General features: G+C 49.6%; 1 protein-coding gene across 1 annotated transcript in view; it reads right to left on the reverse strand.

Annotated features, from left to right (window-relative positions):
- Positions 1-18,354: 18,354 nt before the first annotated feature.
- SHISA6 (shisa family member 6) overlaps positions 18,355-22,720 on the reverse strand; it is a gene marked incomplete at its 5' end in the record, with an annotated part of 261,715 nt that continues 257,349 nt past the window's right edge. Inside the window, one exon of the mRNA XM_029960053.1 lies at positions 18,355-21,743. Coding sequence (XP_029815913.1) covers positions 21,193-21,743 — 551 coding nt within the window. The remainder of the gene's footprint in view (positions 21,744-22,720) is intronic.

A 22,720-nucleotide genomic window follows, 5' to 3' on the forward strand; every position in this document is an offset into this window, starting at 1 on the left:
CCAGCTCAGCATGTCCTGGGATTCTGGGATTCTGTGTCCAGCCTCTGCTTTGCAATGACTGCAGCACCACCACGCCCTGGGAGCAGAGATTGGAAACTGCCAGTCCCATAAGCAGTTGAACTCAACTAGATCCTAAGATATTTTGGTTCCTCTCCCTTTTTATAGGTAAATAAACTAGATTGAAATATAGCAGCAAAATTTATTGTAAGATTTATATCAAGTGCAAATAAGCAAAACAGGGCACTGGGCGGCCTGGGGAGACCCTCGCTCCACCAAGGGCCCGCAGGCACAAGAGGTATAAACAGTAACTTTTATACCCTTATCAATTCCCCTCCCATAGTCACTTGTTAGCTCTTCATTGGGCTTGAGTTCGCAGACTTGGTTCTGGTTGGTCTTTTTGCAGGTCCATTTCAGCTGCCAGGTACTTTCCATTGATAATTTTAATTAGTTCTGAGCCCTTGAGGCCTGGTGTGTGGGACTGCTCTCCAGATGTCCGTTCTGGCCCTTCTTTATCATCCTTGTTCTTGACCTCCTGATCCTTGTTCTCTTCTTCATCTAATGAGTACACTTAGACAATACGCTTTTAGAAAAACAGGATATAGCATACATGTTCAACAAAGCATAATACTTTATCTTTGCCAGCTAGAGAACTACCAGCTGCAGAACAGCCAACTTATAATAGTAACATGGCAGTTAACTATTCTGCAACCCACAGCTCCCCAGCCTTAGCGAAGCATTAACTACAATATTATATAATAAGCACATGGGCTTTGATGAGCAAATAACTTTACTATTGCTTATTTATTACAACCTCTTCATCCAAAGCACAAATGTGCTCTTTTCCTACCAACAAACTTGCACATAAAGGTGGCACCAAGTGGTTTGTGCTCTGTGGAAACCAGTCCAGCCTCGAAGGACAGAGGGAGCTTAGTGGGTGACCTCTCTGCAGTAAACTGATGTAAACAGCCTGAGGGGCCTGAGTTAGTGGAGGAGATTAAACCAAAACCCAAGCCAGATTCCCCTGGTGGTAAAGCTTTTCCAGCATGGTTGGCTGATTCTCTATATTTTTAAAGCCAGCTCTGCATGTCCCCAGGCCAAGCTGTCTAAAACATGGGCAGATCAGAGCGACCACCTCATCCTCATCCCCATCCACCATTCCCAGGCAGTCCTCGTTTACCACTCACTCCTTGGAGACTCCAGTAAAAGCAGCTCTTGAAGCCCATAGAGGGGATGTTTCTGTGCAAACACAGCCGCTAAGAAAGGCTGGCAAATGCCTCTTTATTTCCCTCTCAGCAGGCAGCTCAATTTGTCTCTAATGAGCACGAACACACTCTCCTGCCATTACTCACTGCAGTTACTCTGGACTCACTGGCTGCACACAGAGAGCTGGGATATCCAGGGAACAGCTGGGATACCCAGAGAACAGCCTGTGCCACAGCAGACCCTCAGTGGCAGCTCCTGATGGACACTGTGACCAGGCCACGCTGCATAAAGGGGTCAGTCAATGGCTGAATGTGACACAGCAACCAGGACATGGTGTGGGGACATTGAATATTGGGGCAGTTTGGGGCACCACAATATAAGGAGGATCTGAAGCCATTAGAGAGTGTCCAAAGGAGGGAAGGAGGATGGGGAAGGGCCTTGATTTGAAGGTGTGTGAGGACACTGAGGGCACTTGGTGTGTTCAGCTGGAGGAGCCTGAGGGGAGACCTCAGTGCAGTTCCACCTTCCTGGGCAGGGGCAGAGGAGGGGCAGGGACTGAGCTCTGCTCTGGGGGGACCAGGGACAGCAGCCAGGGAAGGGCTGGAGCTGTGTCAGGGCAGGCTCAGGTTGGATCTCAGGCAAAGGTTCTTCCCCCAGAGGCTGGTTGGGCACTGCCCAGGCTCCCCAGGGCAGTGGGCACAGCCCCAAGGCTGCCAGAGCTGCAGGAGGGTTTGGCTGATCCTCTGGGGCACAGGGGGTGACTCTTGGGGCTGGGCCTGTGCAGGGCTGAGGGTTGGACTGGATGGTCCTTGGGGGTCCTTCCCAGCTCAGCACATTCTGGGATTCTCTGATTCTGTGACTTCAAGTTTCTCTCCTCAGGGGAATGAGTTCCCCTTCAGCTTGAAGCACCAGTGGCAGGATTTGGCTGCTGCAGCTGCACTGATGGGTGAGCACAGGTTGCCACAGGGTGGAGAGACAAGCTGGGGCCCTGAACTGGCAGCTCTTTCCTTCATGGAGCCTACACAGATGGGCAGTAGGTTTTGGGGTGCAGTTCAGCTCTATGTTTTCTGTGGCAGAAAAAAATCACTGGCCCTGGATGCTGGTGGACAGGCATCTGTCCCTCTTTGCTTAAGATTTCCATCAGCTTTTGGACAATCCCTGCAGGGTCACTGCCTAGAGGTTCCTGGAGAATTGATAATGAGTGTTTGAGGAGCTTTTGGTGGGCATTCTGCAAATCCAGGACAGCATCCAATCATTGACCCCACGGACACAGCCTTGGGATGAGTGTGGGCTGAGCTGAGCAGGCTTTTGGCCACTCACACAGTCAGAGAAATGCTCAGAGACAACACTTGGTGCAGTTCAGAGGTGTTCACATTGGGATCTTCAGATGATCTTAAAGTCAGTTCCATTCAAGTAAAAATAATATTTGTTGGTCTAAAACCTTCTCAAAGTATAAAAATCAACACTTGTAAATAAGAAAACAGCTGGAGTTCTCACCCAGCCTGCTTTAATCCCATCTCACAAATAAGGGATATAAAGTTTCATACATCCTTTTCACAGGCCAGGCAAGGGGTTACACTGACAATCCCTGTTCTCTGTCATCCTGCTGCTTGAACTATTTTCTCTGCCTCTCTCTACACACCAAAAAAGGCACAGCTATACCTTGGTGATAACTGCATTTCTCTTTTCCTGAAGAGCTTGGTTTTACTGAATAGATGAATGATCTGCTGGAGTGAATTTGCCTCCAGCCCTGACCTGAGCATGACACAACAGGCTAACCCAGCCCTCCTACCTGAGATCCTGCCTGTTAGAGAACTGCATCAGGGATCCAAAGAATCCTAAGTTAATATTTATAATGGGCTTCAAAGGAAGTGGAGCAGAGCAGCCCCATATCAAAGGTGGCTTGTTTTACTAGAAGGCTCCTTGCAGAAGATCCTATAATTGAGGCCACAGTAATTGGAACAGAGTAATAATTTCTTGGTAGGATGGTGACTGAGTGAGCAGTGTGGGACTTTTGTTACTAATTAGATTCTGGTCTACAGAGTGATATCCCAGAATTTCAAGGTCCCTCAGTTTGTCTGTGTGCTTCTTTTGCCTGTGTTGTGCTCTGGTGTTGCCATGGCAGGCAGGATTTGGGTGATGTGTGACAGCATGTCCTACATGGAGAGACTCTTTCCACATGGTTATACCCAAACCTTACTTAGGGTGACATTTTTCAGGAAAGATTCTGCATCAAACTGAAAAACAGGGAGGTGACATGAGAAAAATAGGGGAGGATTGGGAGTAAGGATGGGATTGCATTTAAGGAGGATTTATTAAAAAGAATGAAACTGATGTGATTCCCTGTGATTACACAGAGCTCCAAAACATTTAGGGAATACCAAAAAGAATCACAGAATCGCACAAGATGCTGAGCTGGAAGGGACCCACAAGGATCATCCAGTCCACTCCTGGCCCTGCACACAAGAGTCACCCCCTGTGCCCCAGAGGATCAGCCAAACCCTCCTGGAGCTCTGGCAGCCTTGGGGCTGTGCCCACTGCCCTGGGGAGCCTGTTGCAACAGGCTGAGGATCCATTCCATGAGTGCAGATCCCATTTGCTGTGGCCCCATCTCCTCACTGCACAAACAAACCTTCCCTGGGCTGGAGGGACACTGTTGGCTGTAGAGCCCTGCCTCAAATCCAGGAGCAGTTTTGGGTGTGGAAAAGGGAAGAGCTGCTGGCTGGTGTTGGATTATGGGCACGATGCTGCCTGGGAGCTCAGCTCTGGTCTCAGACTTGCTGATCCTGGGCCTCATTTCCTGGATAAGGTGGCACCTGATTTGCAGGAATACTCCAAATCCAGATCTGCAGCTGAGGCTTTTCCTTTAAGCCCAAAGGTGCTGTATGATAGTAAATCATCTAAAAATCTGTTCCTTTTGTAAACTCAGCCCTCACTCTTGCCTTCCAAGGCCACAGTTCTGTGTCTGAACAATGAGGATGACACCAGCCCTTTATCTGGGTGTCTGGAGATAAACTTGGCTCCCCACAGCCTCATCTGCACTGGTGATGAATGCCATGGGAAAGGCTTCTGGAAGTGAGTCATCCCTGACATGTGGATGGTTGAAAAGGCATCCTCTCTCAGGGCCAGGGCTGGGAATTTGTCTCTCATCTGCTGTGAATGCCAGGCTAGTCAGTAAGAAGGACAATAATGGATGGTGTTGCTCCATCAGAGAGCACTGAACCTGTTCAGGACAGACAGTGACACTGGACCTGCAGAAGACAGAGGGGAACAAGGGGTTTATTTCCCAGGACTTCAGAGACAGAAAATCAGCCCAGAGACCTCTACCCAGAAGGCACGAGCTTCCACTATTTTAGATAAAGATGGTCACCATCATCATTATTAGGTTACAAGATGTGCCTCTGCCCATGGACACAACAGGGCACCCAGAGGGTGAGAGGAACAGTCCAGGCACCAGGATCACAAGGGATTGTAGCCAATAGTGGTGCTGGTGACAGGGGCTGGACATGAGCCCAGGTGAGCCCAGGGGGCAAGAGGCCAATGGCCCCTGGGCTGTGCCAGCCATGGTGTGTCACAGCCCCAGGGCAGGGACTGTCCCTGTGCTGGCACTGCTGGGGCACCTCCAGTGCTGGGGCAGCTCTGGGCCCTCAGACAAGAGAGACATTGAGGGGCTGGAGCGTGTGCAGGGAAGGGAACGGANGGAGGGTTTGGCTGATCCTCTGGGGCACAGGGGGTGACTCTTGGGGATGGGCCTGTGCAGGGCTGAGGGTTGGACTCGATGATCCTTGTGGGTCCCTTCCAGCTCAGCATGTCCTGGGATTCTGGGATTCTGTGTCCAGCCTCTGCTTTGCAATGACTGCAGCACCACCACGCCCTGGGAGCAGAGATTGGAAACTGCCAGTCCCATAAGCAGTTGAACTCAACTAGATCCTAAGATATTTTGGTTCCTCTCCCTTTTTATAGGTAAATAAACTAGATTGAAATATAGCAGCAAAATTTATTGTAAGATTTATATCAAGTGCAAATAAGCAAAACAGGGCACTGGGCGGCCTGGGGAGACCCTCGCTCCACCAAGGGCCCGCAGGCACAAGAGGTATAAACAGTAACTTTTATACCCTTATCAATTCCCCTCCCATAGTCACTTGTTAGCTCTTCATTGGGCTTGAGTTCGCAGACTTGGTTCTGGTTGGTCTTTTTGCAGGTCCATTTCAGCTGCCAGGTACTTTCCATTGATAATTTTAATTAGTTCTGAGCCCTTGAGGCCTGGTGTGTGGGACTGCTCTCCAGATGTCCGTTCTGGCCCTTCTTTATCATCCTTGTTCTTGACCTCCTGATCCTTGTTCTCTTCTTCATCTAATGAGTACACTTAGACAATACGCTTTTAGAAAAACAGGATATAGCATACATGTTCAACAAAGCATAATACTTTATCTTTGCCAGCTAGAGAACTACCAGCTGCAGAACAGCCAACTTATAATAGTAACATGGCAGTTAACTATTCTGCAACCCACAGCTCCCCAGCCTTAGCGAAGCATTAACTACAATATTATATAATAAGCACATGGGCTTTGATGAGCAAATAACTTTACTATTGCTTATTTATTACAACCTCTTCATCCAAAGCACAAATGTGCTCTTTTCCTACCAACAAACTTGCACATAAAGGTGGCACCAAGTGGTTTGTGCTCTGTGGAAACCAGTCCAGCCTCGAAGGACAGAGGGAGCTTAGTGGGTGACCTCTCTGCAGTAAACTGATGTAAACAGCCTGAGGGGCCTGAGTTAGTGGAGGAGATTAAACCAAAACCCAAGCCAGATTCCCCTGGTGGTAAAGCTTTTCCAGCATGGTTGGCTGATTCTCTATATTTTTAAAGCCAGCTCTGCATGTCCCCAGGCCAAGCTGTCTAAAACATGGGCAGATCAGAGCGACCACCTCATCCTCATCCCCATCCACCATTCCCAGGCAGTCCTCGTTTACCACTCACTCCTTGGAGACTCCAGTAAAAGCAGCTCTTGAAGCCCATAGAGGGGATGTTTCTGTGCAAACACAGCCGCTAAGAAAGGCTGGCAAATGCCTCTTTATTTCCCTCTCAGCAGGCAGCTCAATTTGTCTCTAATGAGCACGAACACACTCTCCTGCCATTACTCACTGCAGTTACTCTGGACTCACTGGCTGCACACAGAGAGCTGGGATATCCAGGGAACAGCTGGGATACCCAGAGAACAGCCTGTGCCACAGCAGACCCTCAGTGGCAGCTCCTGATGGACACTGTGACCAGGCCACGCTGCATAAAGGGGTCAGTCAATGGCTGAATGTGACACAGCAACCAGGACATGGTGTGGGGACATTGAATATTGGGGCAGTTTGGGGCACCACAATATAAGGAGGATCTGAAGCCATTAGAGAGTGTCCAAAGGAGGGAAGGAGGATGGGGAAGGGCCTTGATTTGAAGGTGTGTGAGGACACTGAGGGCACTTGGTGTGTTCAGCTGGAGGAGCCTGAGGGGAGACCTCAGTGCAGTTCCACCTTCCTGGGCAGGGGCAGAGGAGGGGCAGGGACTGAGCTCTGCTCTGGGGGGACCAGGGACAGCAGCCAGGGAAGGGCTGGAGCTGTGTCAGGGCAGGCTCAGGTTGGATCTCAGGCAAAGGTTCTTCCCCCAGAGGCTGGTTGGGCACTGCCCAGGCTCCCCAGGGCAGTGGGCACAGCCCCAAGGCTGCCAGAGCTGCAGGAGGGTTTGGCTGATCCTCTGGGGCACAGGGGGTGACTCTTGGGGCTGGGCCTGTGCAGGGCTGAGGGTTGGACTGGATGATCCTTGTGGGTCCCTTCCAACTCAGCACATTCTGGGATTCTCTGATTCTGTGACTTCAAGTTTCTCTCCTCAGGGGAATGAGTTCCCCTTCAGCTTGAAGCACCAGTGGCAGGATTTGGCTGCTGCAGCTGCACTGATGGGTGAGCACAGGTTGCCACAGGGTGGAGAGACAAGCTGGGGCCCTGAACTGGCAGCTCTTTCCTTCATGGAGCCTACACAGATGGGCAGTAGGTTTTGGGGTGCAGTTCAGCTCTATGTTTTCTGTGGCAGAAAAAAATCACTGGCCCTGGATGCTGGTGGACAGGCATCTGTCCCTCTTTGCTTAAGATTTCCATCAGCTTTTGGACAATCCCTGCAGGGTCACTGCCTAGAGGTTCCTGGAGAATTGATAATGAGTGTTTGAGGAGCTTTTGGTGGGCATTCTGCAAATCCAGGACAGCATCCAATCATTGACCCCACGGACACAGCCTTGGGATGAGTGTGGGCTGAGCTGAGCAGGCTTTTGGCCACTCACACAGTCAGAGAAATGCTCAGAGACAACACTTGGTGCAGTTCAGAGGTGTTCACATTGGGATCTTCAGATGATCTTAAAGTCAGTTCCATTCAAGTAAAAATAATATTTGTTGGTCTAAAACCTTCTCAAAGTATAAAAATCAACACTTGTAAATAAGAAAACAGCTGGAGTTCTCACCCAGCCTGCTTTAATCCCATCTCACAAATAAGGGATATAAAGTTTCATACATCCTTTTCACAGGCCAGGCAAGGGGTTACACTGACAATCCCTGTTCTCTGTCATCCTGCTGCTTGAACTATTTTCTCTGCCTCTCTCTACACACCAAAAAAGGCACAGCTATACCTTGGTGATAACTGCATTTCTCTTTTCCTGAAGAGCTTGGTTTTACTGAATAGATGAATGATCTGCTGGAGTGAATTTGCCTCCAGCCCTGACCTGAGCATGACACAACAGGCTAACCCAGCCCTCCTACCTGAGATCCTGCCTGTTAGAGAACTGCATCAGGGATCCAAAGAATCCTAAGTTAATATTTATAATGGGCTTCAAAGGAAGTGGAGCAGAGCAGCCCCATATCAAAGGTGGCTTGTTTTACTAGAAGGCTCCTTGCAGAAGATCCTATAATTGAGGCCACAGTAATTGGAACAGAGTAATAATTTCTTGGTAGGATGGTGACTGAGTGAGCAGTGTGGGACTTTTGTTACTAATTAGATTCTGGTCTACAGAGTGATATCCCAGAATTTCAAGGTCCCTCAGTTTGTCTGTGTGCTTCTTTTGCCTGTGTTGTGCTCTGGTGTTGCCATGGCAGGCAGGATTTGGGTGATGTGTGACAGCATGTCCTACATGGAGAGACTCTTTCCACATGGTTATACCCAAACCTTACTTAGGGTGACATTTTTCAGGAAAGATTCTGCATCAAACTGAAAAACAGGGAGGTGACATGAGAAAAATAGGGGAGGATTGGGAGTAAGGATGGGATTGCATTTAAGGAGGATTTATTAAAAAGAATGAAACTGATGTGATTCCCTGTGATTACACAGAGCTCCAAAACATTTAGGGAATACCAAAAAGAATCACAGAATCGCACAAGATGCTGAGCTGGAAGGGACCCACAAGGATCATCCAGTCCACTCCTGGCCCTGCACACAAGAGTCACCCCCTGTGCCCCAGAGGATCAGCCAAACCCTCCTGGAGCTCTGGCAGCCTTGGGGCTGTGCCCACTGCCCTGGGGAGCCTGTTGCAACAGGCTGAGGATCCATTCCATGAGTGCAGATCCCATTTGCTGTGGCCCCATCTCCTCACTGCACAAACAAACCTTCCCTGGGCTGGAGGGACACTGTTGGCTGTAGAGCCCTGCCTCAAATCCAGGAGCAGTTTTGGGTGTGGAAAAGGGAAGAGCTGCTGGCTGGTGTTGGATTATGGGCACGATGCTGCCTGGGAGCTCAGCTCTGGTCTCAGACTTGCTGATCCTGGGCCTCATTTCCTGGATAAGGTGGCACCTGATTTGCAGGAATACTCCAAATCCAGATCTGCAGCTGAGGCTTTTCCTTTAAGCCCAAAGGTGCTGTATGATAGTAAATCATCTAAAAATCTGTTCCTTTTGTAAACTCAGCCCTCACTCTTGCCTTCCAAGGCCACAGTTCTGTGTCTGAACAATGAGGATGACACCAGCCCTTTATCTGGGTGTCTGGAGATAAACTTGGCTCCCCACAGCCTCATCTGCACTGGTGATGAATGCCATGGGAAAGGCTTCTGGAAGTGAGTCATCCCTGACATGTGGATGGTTGAAAAGGCATCCTCTCTCAGGGCCAGGGCTGGGAATTTGTCTCTCATCTGCTGTGAATGCCAGGCTAGTCAGTAAGAAGGACAATAATGGATGGTGTTGCTCCATCAGAGAGCACTGAACCTGTTCAGGACAGACAGTGACACTGGACCTGCAGAAGACAGAGGGGAACAAGGGGTTTATTTCCCAGGACTTCAGAGACAGAAAATCAGCCCAGAGACCTCTACCCAGAAGGCACGAGCTTCCACTATTTTAGATAAAGATGGTCACCATCATCATTATTAGGTTACAAGATGTGCCTCTGCCCATGGACACAACAGGGCACCCAGAGGGTGAGAGGAACAGTCCAGGCACCAGGATCACAAGGGATTGTAGCCAATAGTGGTGCTGGTGACAGGGGCTGGACATGAGCCCAGGTGAGCCCAGGGGGCAAGAGGCCAATGGCCCCTGGGCTGTGCCAGCCATGGTGTGTCACAGCCCCAGGGCAGGGACTGTCCCTGTGCTGGCACTGCTGGGGCACCTCCAGTGCTGGGGCAGCTCTGGGCCCTCAGACAAGAGAGACATTGAGGGGCTGGAGCGTGTGCAGGGAAGGGAACGGAGCTGGGAAGGGGCTGGAGCAGCAGGAGCAGCTGAGGGAGCTGGGGGGGCTCAGCCTGGACAAAAGGAGGCTCAGGGGGGACCTTCTGGCTCTGCAACCCCCTGACAGGAGGGGGAGGCTGGGGGAGGTCGAGCTCTGCTCCCAGGGAACAAGGGACAGGATGAAAGGAAATGGCCTCAATTTGCATTAACCAAGGTTTAGGTTGGATATTAGGAAAAAATTCTTTATGTAAAGGCTGATCAAGCCCTGGCACAGCTGCCCAGTGCAGGGGTAGAGTCCCCATCCCTGGAGGGAGTTAAAAGCAGTGTGGATGTGGCACCTGGGGACATGAGTCAGTGGTGGCCTTGGCAGCGCTGAGGGAACGGTTGGACTTGATGATCTCAGGGGCTTTTTCCAACCTGAACAATTCTATAATTCTGTGACTGTGTCTTGTATGGGAGACACTCAGCTTCCCTGGGGGAAGGTTTGTCAGTACCCAGCTGCCAGCCTTGTGTGCTGTGAGAGTGTCTGAGTCCCACAGTGACACCCCTCCTGCTGCCCCAGAAAGCTTTGTGCACCAGAGTAGTCCCCTTCTTGTTAAAGACCAGTCATGAGGCAGAAAAAACTGAATGCTGGATTTAATTAGTCCAAGAAGACCACATGACTGAGCCTGTGATCCAGGTATGCTCAGTGCACAGGACCAGGGGCCAGCACAGGAGCAGCAGGTTGGTTGGTAGGGTCAAAGAGACTTTAAGGTGTTTTTAGGTGCTTGTGTGGTGAGACACAACCCTCAGTGTCCTGAAAACGTGCCACAGTTCTTCTTCTGCCATTTCCCACTGTGCCTTGGAATAGAAACCTGTGTGTGATATTTGGGTGTCCTTGGAGGACTCTCCAAATGAAGCAGTGCTGGGTGTCACCTCCTGGCAGAGCAGCCTGCACACCCCCTCCTGCCTGCCCAGCAGGGCCAGGGCTGCCAATCCCAGAGGTCTGGCTGAGCCAAGGGCTCCCCTGGGCTCCATCACTGCTTGTGGTGGCAGGAGCAGTGGGGACCAAAGGGGGCCACACAACTGTTCTCACAACTCATATCCCAGCTCACAGCAGGGGGGTGAAGTCATGGGTGAGAGGCAACCCAAGGCCCAGCGTGTCCAAGGCAGCTGGAGTAGGAGAATACTCCTTGCTGGGGAAACCTCTGGGATCTGGGTGACTGGGTGATCCATCCATCCAGCTGGAGAGAAAGTGCAGGCCTGGGAGACTGCTGGGGGAAGCTTGAACAGTGCAGTGTCATTCACCTTTTAAATATGTCAGAATTAGGTGCCTCAACTGAGAAAAAATATCCCTCTCTGGGTCTCCCCAGAGGACAATTGGTCTTAGACACCTGGCACAGCTGCAGCAAGATATTGGACTGTCAGCTCTGGAAGCAGGGACAGAGGAATCCCAGCCCAGAAGGGCTCAGGCAGCTCCTGAGCTTTACTACAGCCAAGCAGAATTTTGATCACTGCAGGTACTGCCATATAACCCTCCAGAATCACTGGACAGGGCCAGCTCCCAAGGAGCTCTTAGGCAGCAGTGGAACACTAAATTATCTGAACAACACTAAGGCAGCCCTGAGTTGACTTATGACCTGATGTAGTCTTGTGTCAAGCAAGAAGAGGCAACAAGATGAGCAGCAACCTTTTTGGCTGGTTTTGGGTGGTGAAATGGGCACATGCTGCAGGTGACCTGTGAGATCTGTCCTCTCCCCTGCCCTGGATGCCCCTGTGCCACAGCACCCTGGGAGTTCCTGCAAAGCTGGAGTTCACTGTGCTCTTGGCAGAGGCTGAGCTTTGTGGGCAGCCCAAAGTTCAAACTGGAATAAATAAAAAGTGCTTCCCAAACCTAGAGGCAGAAAAGAAGAACTGTTACCTGGCATTTCAACAAGGAGGGAAATAGAAGACTGTATCTTATTCCCAGTCTGCTCCTGACTCACTCTGTGAGTGGGGTGAGTCACTTCCAAAAGTCTCTCCTTCCAAAGTCCTCCCTGCTCTGCAGGAAATGGTGATGCTCCTGGAAGCTCTTCCAAGCACCATTCATTATCAAATGCCTTTAAGTGTGTTACAGCCTGGGAGGAAATGCCTTGTGGACACAGATCTCTGCTCTCTGGGTAGAAAACACTCCCAGGTTTGAAGGGAACTTCAACCCACAGAAGGACTCACTGAGCTGTAGGTTTTGACTGTGAAAATAGCTGAGGGAAAGGTGGTTTCCAGTTTAGAGAATTACTGTGGCAATAAGACTTAATATTGGCAGCCATCCAGCATTTATTGCAGTGGGAAATAACCCCCATTTCGTGTCTCCTTGATATTTGTTCTGGGGGCACTCACCTGGCTTCATCTCTCAGCAGCTGCTCCTTCTGAGCCTGGATTAAAGAGTTTTTTAACACCCCGCACTTTTGACCCCCTAAAAGTGCTTATACCTGGTGACCACGTCACCTCAGAGCCTCTCACTTCGAGCTGAAATGCTGAGCTCTGTAAAAATGTCACTGAAAAACATTTCCCCAACTCGGTTTGGAGTTGGGCTGCTTCTCCACCAGGACCAGCCACCCCAGCAGCCCTGCTCCAGGTCCTGCAGGTCTGGCAGAACTTGTGGCATTAGGGCACCTTCTGTTCAAAGGCCTCAGCCCACCCTTGACTCAGAATTTCCCTCTTTTATTGCTTTTTACATCCCAAACCCTCTGTGTTCTGAAACTTTTAGCAGTGACAATTTCATCCTTATTTCTGGATCACTGAGCTCAGTGCTCTAAAGTGCGTGACCTTGTCCTAAGTGCTGCCAAATATCACTTGCAGTGGCTCTTGAGAGGGTAAAACCCATCCTGAGCCCTGCCAGTTCCCCTCTGCTGCAACCCTTCAACACCATCTCTCTCAAGGACGTGGAGTGACACAAATCCCTCTCAGATTATCCAGCAGCACGTGATCTAGTGCTGTAGAAAAGGCAAAACACATTGCACATACCCATCGTCCTGCAGCCCAAATTGTAAAAACGTTAGAGAATTGATTTGGGGTTGTTTGACAACATCTGCTTTTTTTAAACCCCTGCTGAAAGGTGTTAATTATCCTGTAGTCCTCTAATTCTTCACCATTTTCCAATGTCTTTCCAAGGCAGCTGGGAGCAGTGCTAATCCTTGGGTTTAGGAAACATTCCTATGTGTTTTGCTGAAGCCCAGGAAGAGTGGGAGAGCTGCTGGGAAGATGTGATTGATGGAGTTTTGACTTCTGTCATTGACTTCAACAGCATCCTTGGGGCCTCCCAGCAGTTTTACTGGATTTGGCCTTTCCAGGAGTGAACACAATCCTCTCTGTTTTCACATGTGAGGATCCTGAGCCTTCCCGGCAGGAGGAATTGCTGCTTTTCTAGTGGAATGTTTTGGCCCTGTGCAGCTCTGGCTCTGTGCCAGCACTGGTGTGCCCAGGTGACAGGAGGACCCTGCTGTGGGAGGTGACACCAGGACTCTGCTCTGGGACCTGTGGCCGAGCTGTGGCCACCAAGGAGAAGTGGCTGACAAAATCCAGCCTCAGTGTTCGTCAGGTGACCCCACACCCACACCACCATTCCCATCCTTCAGTCCTTCCACAGGAAGGTCTTTCCTCTGCAGAGCCCCTGCCCAGAGCTGGCCTTGCCCTTTCTGTGCTCTGTTCCCCCAGTCAGGGGATCCACTGGGACCTGCTCAGCCTGCCCTGGTCCCCCCGAGGGTGAGGTGGGATCTTCCCCAGGCAGTGTGGGGATGAGCTGGGCCTGGCTCCAGCTCAGCCTGGGAAATCCCAGCTGCACCAGGCAGGGACAGGCACTGGGGGTCCACACTGTGCTGGGGTGGGCCAGGGGCTCGTCCTCTTCTGTGTCATCCACCAAAGTGTCCCTCCTGTCGTGCAAGGAAGTCATACCCTGCCTGGAGGGAGCTCCTCAGGGGCCAGGGTGCCCAGGCCACCTGAGCCACCTTGGGCCACCAGCAGAGAAGCTGCAGAGCTCACTTAGTGGGGCCAGTGGGGATGGCTTGAGTGAAGGTTGGTCACCAAAGTGTGAGCTTTGCACTTAAGTACTGAAATCAATTATTACAGGGATTGGAAACAGTGGAATTCACTGTCTTTTGAGGTAAGAATTGGTCCCAGCCTCATCTCAGTCATCACTGACTCTCAACACCACAAATTCTGCTGTTCTCCTCAATGCCTTTTATAGGAAGTGGAGAAATCAGCTAATTCCCCATTGCTCCATCCTGATTTATTAGTACCACAAAGAATTGAGTAATTATGAATAGAACTGCCAGGCAAAATGAAACTTCTCCCTTAAAAATGCATTTTAATTAACTCTGCTGGGTTCATGTGTTTCTCAGGCAGGGCTGGTTGTGTCTCACTGATTGAGCTCTGCTCACACAGACACAGGAGACCACAAGCTTGGCCAAAGGGCTAGAGAAGGGCCTTGTCTTCCCACTGGACCTCCTCTGGAAGATGATTGTGGGGTATTCCTCCTCAAAGCTTCTTTAGTCCACTAAAGCTGAGCAGCAAAGAGTGGGTTGGGTTGGAAGGACCTTAAAGCTCATCCAGTCCCATCTCCTGCCATGGGCAGGGACACCTTCCACCAGCCCAGGTTGCTCCAAGCCCCGTCCAACCTGGCCTTGGACACTCCCAGGGATGGGGCAGCCACAGCTTCTCTGGGCAACCTGTGCCAGGGCCTCACCACCCTCACAGGGGAGAATTTCTTCCCAATATCCCATCTAACCCTGCCCTCTGTGAGTTTGAAGCCATTCCTCTTGTCCTGTCCCTCCAGGCCCTTGTAAATAGTCTCTCCCATCTTTCTTGTAATCTCCCTTCAGGTATTGGATATCAGGTCATCCTGGAGTCTTTTCTTTTCCAGTCTAAACAATCCCATTACCCCTGAGCAAAGAGCAGAGCTTGGGGCCTGGTAGATGAGTGGTGGAGAAGTGAGGACCTCTGCACCACACCAAGGCAGCAGTGGAAAGGACCTGTGGTGTGTCAGCCCTGGGATGACATGGCAGCAGAATTCCTCTGAACCTCAGTGCCAGAGCTACCAGGTGGCAGAGAAGGGACAGGGGCAGAGATGTGGCACAGCTGGGTGAGAAGAGCTTCTCCCAAAGCCCTACAGTGCAAGGATGGGCTGTGAGGGAAGCAGTGCCCTCCCTGCACCCCAGAGCTGTGCTAGGAAAGGGCACTGATGTCTCAACAGTTTTATTTCCAGCAATCCTTCCCAATTCCCAACTCTCCCATTTTTCCATGTAAGCAAATCCTCACGATGCTGAAGGCATGTGAAAAAGGAAATATGAAATTCTACTCTTCCTTCACAAAAGGCAAGAGAAAATCCCCACCATGTTTCCCAGCCAGCCAGAATAGGAAGGAATCCCAAATTCAGAGCTGGGAGAAATGAAAATACAGTTTGACCCTCTGGTAGCATGGGGGACTGTTCAGTCAGACACACAAATGTCTCCTCAGCACGTTTCACATCTTGGAAGAAAGATGGGGAAACTCCTGTGTGTTCAAAAGCAAAGCAAAGCCCATGTCGAAGCCTACAGACATTCCAGAAGTCCCAACTTTGCAATTCAAGGCAAAGATGGAGAGAATATCACAGCTCATGGATGCAAACTTAGAGAAGGGCAACTTTAAAATAAAATCTTTAGGGCTTGCAAGACAGAATTTTACAGCAAATGGTAATGTCTTGTTTCTTCCCTGCTTCTTTTTCTGGTTTGATGATTAAATGCAGTAAATAAATACATAAAAATAATGACTCCTGCAAACCTTGCAGCATTCATTTTAATAGATGCTATTTAACTACACACAGAATCACAGATATCTACCTTTCAAACGCTGGTTACAAATATTGGGAAGGCCGCCAAGAAAATGGCTTTTATTTCCCCTCAATAGATATCAAAAAGAAACAACTTCTATGTTGAAATTGCCTTTATTTTTTAATCCATAAATATTTGTTACTGACAAAAGTGGAAAAATCCTTAAGACTCTAAATTTTACTAAACTGATAATATTTTTGTTTACAGTACATACAGAATGTGCTTTTACAGGTAAGTATAACAACAAGAATAATACAGAGAAAAACAGTCAAATACTGCTCATCTTGAAGCTTGTTTAATGGTTAACCAAGAGTCTGTGCAAATTACAGATACAAATGTACTTCCTCTTCAGTACTACTGTATAATAAACATGGAATCCATAAACTGGGCTAAAGCACAAAAATATCCACTTAACCCCTCTTAGGAAATATTGTCCCCCGAAACTAAAAATATTACAGTAAGAAGTGTCTTTCTCAGAGCCAAGAAATTCTTGCTACAAAAATGTCTGAGGGGTTGGCAGGGGGGCACAGGGGGCAGAGGGTCAGGGGGGCAGTGGGATGGAGACCTCCCGGACATCGTGTGGCCATGGAGACAGGGGGTGCTGAGGGCACAGAACTCGTTCACATCGACACCACCACGCCCCAAAGGGACCCTGCAGCTCTCCCCTCACCCCTGGGCTGCCACAGGGGCTTTCCCAGCTGGGTTTTGGTGAGGGTACCCCAAGAGCCGACTCTGGGAGCTGGGAACAGTCCCTTCTCCCATCTGCTGACAGACAGCACAAAGTGGCTGCTCTTTGAGGAGCAGCCCCAGCACAGCCTTATTGCTACAACACTTGGTATGAAAATATTTCAGCCCCTTTCTCACATATTCCCCTTACTTTTCACACATTGGAAATATACCCCAACCTGTACGTGTGAGATATATTTCAGCAGAGTCCCTCCTTCCACATGAACACTAAATCTGAAACAAAACCAACACAAGCTGTTTCTCCATCACATGAACTGAAGATGACAAATTGATCACAAAGTAGAACACATATTTCAAACACAATTAAAGTTACCCTGTTTCATGATGAGTTTGGTTGCAGTGGTGGAAGAAGGTGAAGACATGTCCCAGCTCCCAGGAACTGTCCATCTCTTACAAAAAACATGCCAGGCTCTTGCAGATTCCTGGTGGGAATGCCTCTGATGGATACAGGAACAGAAAGATGCATGCACGAAGCCCAGGTTCATGGGACCAGCTTTGTAGCCAGCCAGGTTCCAGAACAGCAGACAGAAATGAAATCTAGGCCAGGAAAGGAGAGCTTGCTACCAGAAAACTGTCCCTGTTTCTTCCCACCCACTCCCATATCCAAATAACAGATCATCATTTATAAAAGGAACGTTAAAACATTGAAAAATATTTCATTTTTCCTTAAAACATGAGTCACTGGCATTAGAAGACTTTTTATGTCAAAATTCTGTTCCATGTGGTGCTCTGTGTGGTTCATTAAAAGTAGTTTGCCACATTTCAAAGAGTGATTTGATGTAGTTTGAAGCTTAGATTGATACAGGGTCAGTCAGAATTACTGATTGCATTTTGCAGTGTGTATGTGTATATATATTTGTGTCCATATACATACACACACATGAGATTGGTGTATAAATCCCAGTGCAGAGCACTGTTTTTTGTTGCTGCTCAGGGAATGCAAATAATGATCAGTTTTTAGGAAATAATATAAACTTTTCTATACCCCGTCTCCTGGTCCCTGCACATGCACTCAGGGAACTGGACACTCCACAGGGGTGTTTCCACCTGTGGGTTGAAGAAAAAGCTCAATTCTTCAGAGTATATTGGATTAATCAAGGCAGATTCTATTTCACTGTACAGAGGAATGTGGCTGCTTCCTGCCTTTCTCCTGAGTGCAGGATGTCCTGGTGACTCAGACACGAGGAGGAGAAAGCAGAGAGGTCCCAGTGCAGGTGGCAGCACCCCTTGGAGCTGTGCCTCCCAGGGACCCTGGCCAGAAAGAGAGCAATGGGAAATCTGGGATGCAGCATCTGCCCACCCCAGCACTCCCTTTCTGGGCAGACAGGATTGTAACACATCACACACGATGTGTCAGGACAATGACAAACAATAGTCATAAAAACACTTTGCTGCTCTACAGTTTCTGCTGTGAGAGGGTCTCAAAGCCCTTCACACCATGGTCTGAAGCCTCTGTGGAACTGGAAGGTGTTCCCATTATCATCACAGGGAACTGAAGTGCTGGGATCAGGCTGTGGGACACGACACCCGGTCACAGAGCAAGTATTTGTTCAGTGACAAAATCCCAGAGTGAGGAATAAGGAAAAAAAATAACCAAAGAACACCTGTGTGTGCTGGAACATCACTGCCCCATCTCCCAACCCAGCCCAGCACACAAAGCAAGCCATGGGAGCACAGCGTGCCCCACTGGTATCAAGGGCATTGTTCCTTCCCAAGAAAATTTGCTGAAAACTTTCTGTGGTGGTGGCAGAGTCCCTGAAGAGATTTGGCCCAAAAAGGGTGGGACACATCTGCTTAAAACAGTTGAGTGGGTGGAAAAGACAAGGAAATGGGGCTTAATTTTCTTTGGAGGGTTGTTGCCCAGATAGGACAATTGGCAGAGGGCTTGGTGATATCTGCCAGAGGGCTTGGTGATATCTGCCAGGCAGAATAAGAGAAGACCCCGAGGTCAAATGACACGGGCACAGCTCAGCATCTGCATGGGTTGCTTGAGGGAAAAATTCCCAAATCTGCATCTGGTCCAGCAACTTCTTAGCTCATAAATGGAACATTTAGACAAGGACTAGAGCTTGAGACAGACAGCTATGGGAATGGAAAGAGAGGAGTGTTCACCTACCCATGGCCTCACACTGCCACCTCTGCTCCTCTGGCTCTGCCACCACAGCTCCCGCAGACTCTGGGGTGGCCTCTCCTCTCCCACAGTGTTCATGTCTCCCTGCCTGGAGAGGGGAAATCCTGGCCTTTCTTGGGCCAAGAGTGAATGGAAGAGCCCCAGAACCTCATCAGGGACTGACTCCCCATCAGCCCTCTTAGTGTCTCTTATCCTCACAAGAGTCACAAACTGGTCTGTGGGAAGGTCAGCACAGGGCAATATTGTCCCAGGGATTGTCTTCTGGGAGGAAATATCCAGTGACTGAGCTGAGGAGCTTGGAGGTAGTCAGGGGAGAGTGGTTCCCTCAGGGGAAGGGCAGGAGAGGAGGTGTGAGCCTTTTCTCTCTCATCCCTCCCATGCCATGAACTGCCACTCTGATCCACAGACAGTTCTGGTTGTTGCTCAGAATGATTTTGCCAAATCTGAACCATGGAGACTGTTATTTATTCCTTTCCAGCTCAGTTTCCGTCAAACAAAGCCCCAGCACCTCTCACTGATGGATCCTTCTCAGCACAGTCTCCATCTGATGGGGCAGAATAAAGCTCTGGAACTCATACCAACAGACCCATGTGGCCACCCCACCAAGGCCTGCCTCTAAATCCCACTGGGATAAGGACGTGCTCCTCCTGCCTACCCTGACAAACCTGGTGCTGCATCAGAAACCTCCACAGGAGACTCATAAACCTCCAGAGGAGACTCAAGCTCCCAATCATTGTTTGCTACAGGACTTGGCATGTGGAGCTGGGAGCATCATTAAGGCCGGGAGGTGGGAGGTATTTGAGGGGAGGGACCAGGGCAGAGCTGAGTTCAGTGAGGTTTAATGTAGGAAAAGATTTAATTGGAAATGTAGGACATGAGGAGAAGTGTCCAGGAATGTTCTTACAGCCTGAATTAGTCGTGCCACCCAGAGGAGGGAGCGTGGCTGCCGGTGGGACGGGCAGCGTGGACAGCATGTGGTGGGACCCCCAGGGCACACCATGGACAGGGTCCAGCACCAGGAGTTACAGCACTGGGTCTGGCTGGCCTTCCAAACCTCTGAGACCCTTTCCCGGTCACAGAAGTGTGTTCTGATGTGAGTTAGTTCTACAGAATTTGATAGGAACACAAATAAAAGAGAAAAAAATAATAAAGCAAAACCAAACCCAAATCCAACAACAACAACAACAACGCAAAAACAAAACAAAAACAAAACAAAAAAAAACCAAAGCAAAGCCCAATCTGGCTGGAAAGCCAAGGATAAAACCCTCACAAATTCTGGACCCACGAGTCTCTGTTTTAAAGATTTTACAAATATACAGTATCTAATTAGCATTATATCAGATATACAACATGCCCATTAATTATAATTATGCTGGATATATAATTTATATGCATGAAATGTAACTGTCTTCATGGTTAGGATTGGTACTCAGTGGAATTGGAATTTGGAAGGTTTTCTTGGGAGGCCATCACATGGAGAGAACATCATGGAAAGTTACCGACCTGCTTTTGGGCAGAGACACCCCCAGTCTTGTGCTTCTGCTGAGGGCTGGGGAAAGATTTGCTACATAAGGAGTTCTGGGTTGTAACTGAGAGGAGAAAATGTGTTCAGAAACAGGGGACCTGGGCCAGTGGAAAATGCTGTCAGGAAAAGATTCTGAGGAGAGATCCAGGCTCAGGGGCAGGGATGGAAGCCTGGCCTTGCAGGGCTCTTGGTGCAGTTGGGACCTCCCCAGCACGGCTCAGCAGGGCGAAGCTGAACGAATTCTGGTGCTTTAGGTTCAGCAGTGGCAAGAAGCTGGAGGAAGAGAAACCCTATTCCTCCTTCCTATTTACATGTTGGAGACACCAAGATATTAGAATGATGAGTGGAGGAAAGGGAAACAAGCATTTCAGCGTATTTGTGCTTATTGAACACATCAACCCCACTACTTCCTACACTGAGAGAGCAGGCGATTTGTAGGCACTAGTATGTTTGTATCTTATGAGTATATTTAGTATATACTAAAAGTTTATTTCTCAGCCAGGCTATTCTTGTCCCTAGATCTGCCAGTCCCCAAGGAAAGTCTGCCCTTGAACTTGCTCCAAGGGTGACAAGGAACAGATGTGTGGGTGCTGACTGGTGTCGAGCAGCCTGGGGGTGACCCCCCAGCAGCCAGAACTTCCCTCCTTGCTACAGAAAGACCAAACATGAGGACAAGCCCCTTCCTGACAGGATGGGGTGCTGTGTTTCCTCCTCTCTACCTTGGGCTGCATGGGACTGCTTCTACCTGGAGCAACGGAAAAGTCCTAAATTCATGGGAACAATGAGATGATGCAGGTGAGCCCTTGGAAGGAGCCATCGATTACTATGGCTTTCTTTGACAGAAACTGATGCACATCAGGAAAATTTCCTCTATTATCCCTCACTATTGTCTGTTGGCTTGCTTGGGTTCTTCTCATGTCACCGATGGAGGGGTGGCTTTAAAAACAACGTGGATGGGACTGTCAGAGAAGTCTTTGCAGACACTGAGTTAGTAGAGGTTACCTTGGCCTATAAGGCCACTGCAGTGTGGGGTGCTGTGGCCACCCCCAGTCCTTACAGAGTATGTACAAGGCCCGAGGTCCTATCACACAGTCACCTCAGTCTTGCTGGCCGTGCGATAGTGGTGGTGGTGGCCGGGGATGTAATGCAGTTGCTCCACGGTGTTGTGGCGGCGCGAGGCGAAGGCCTGGCGCTTGGCCGAGGTGGGGGTCATCCCCAGAGTGTTGTACAAGTTATTTGAGGCACTGGGATGGGAGTGCATTTTTGACATCCTGTAGCGATCCAAGACGGGTGTGGACACAAAGACATCCGTGTGGGACAGTGCCCGGGACATGGACTGCTCGGGGTACCCCGAGCGCTCCGGGGACAGCAGCGGGTCCTGGGAGTGCAGGCGCTCGGCCGACAGCAGCTGCTCGTCTGAGAGGATCCGTTCGTAGGACATGCTGAACTCCTCGGGCATGATCCTCTCAGGGGACAGCACCCTGTCCTGGGACATGGCCCGGATGGGGCGGCGGGGCCTGTCCCGGTGGTTGGTCTGTTGGGACATCTTGATGACGTTGATGGGGAGCGTCCCCCGCGCCGCCAGGTCGGGCAGGTGCCTCCTCCTCATGTAGTACTCGTCAGCCTCCTTGTCAGCTGTGGGGAGGGAAAGGGAGTGGTTTAGGAATGTCACAGTGCTGTTCCACAGGGGGAAAGGGAACTGTGCACAGCACACAGCCCTGGAGCGGCCTCCTGGGGACACCTCAGGGACCATCAACCACCCATGTCAGGAGCTGCCTGTCAGAGAGACCCCAGAGAGTTTGAATTGCATGGGGATGGGGGGAGTCCCTGTGCAAACACCCACCTTCCTACACCATGAAACAACAGATCCCACATGCCATCCAGTCCAGACTTGGTATGACGTGATTTACACAAAAGGCGAGTTATGGAGAAAGTAGCAAATGTCACCTTCTCAATACACTTCTAAAGCAAGGACAGGGCAGGTGAGCTGAGCAGGACAGTCCCCCCACTTGAGGGAATGCACAGCTCATCTCTGGCCTCAGACATGGATGTTCCCTGGAGTCCATGAGTGACATCATCACATTTTTAATTACCATTTTTGAATAGTTGTAAATGTGATCACAAAACAGGTTTGGTAGTCACTGGATGTTCTCACTGAGACACTGAAACACCTGCCTAAGGTTTCAGTTTCCATTTTCTCAGACACCTTCGTTTGATAGAATTTATCCCATGGAATGTTTCGTGCTCAATTTGCTGTTTCTGCATCTTAAATGATCTCTTTTGCTCAGAAACTCATCACCCCCCTCCACACACTCACCCTCCTCTCTTTGGCTTTTAGAGAAACACTAGAGACTCAGTGTTGGCTCCTGCAGCTGTACCATGTTAGACCACTTAAATCCTACAGCTGGAATGACCTGATTCAACCAACATTTAATTAAAAGAAGCAATTCCACAACTGTTTCAGATTTTTTTTTTTTTTTTAAACAACAGAAACACAAAAACTTCCTGGTTAACCCCTTTGATGTTCATATGCTGTAAACTGGGATTACTTACCTGGAAGGAGGCTTAGCAGTTCTTGGGCTTCAAGCCCAGTGCAGCCTGTAAGGAAATGT

The sequence above is a fragment of the Manacus vitellinus genome, unplaced genomic scaffold (genome assembly GCF_001715985.3).
Source record: "Manacus vitellinus isolate BGI_N305 unplaced genomic scaffold, ASM171598v3 scaffold_24_pilon, whole genome shotgun sequence".
In the NCBI taxonomy this organism is placed as follows: domain Eukaryota; kingdom Metazoa; phylum Chordata; class Aves; order Passeriformes; family Pipridae; genus Manacus; species Manacus vitellinus.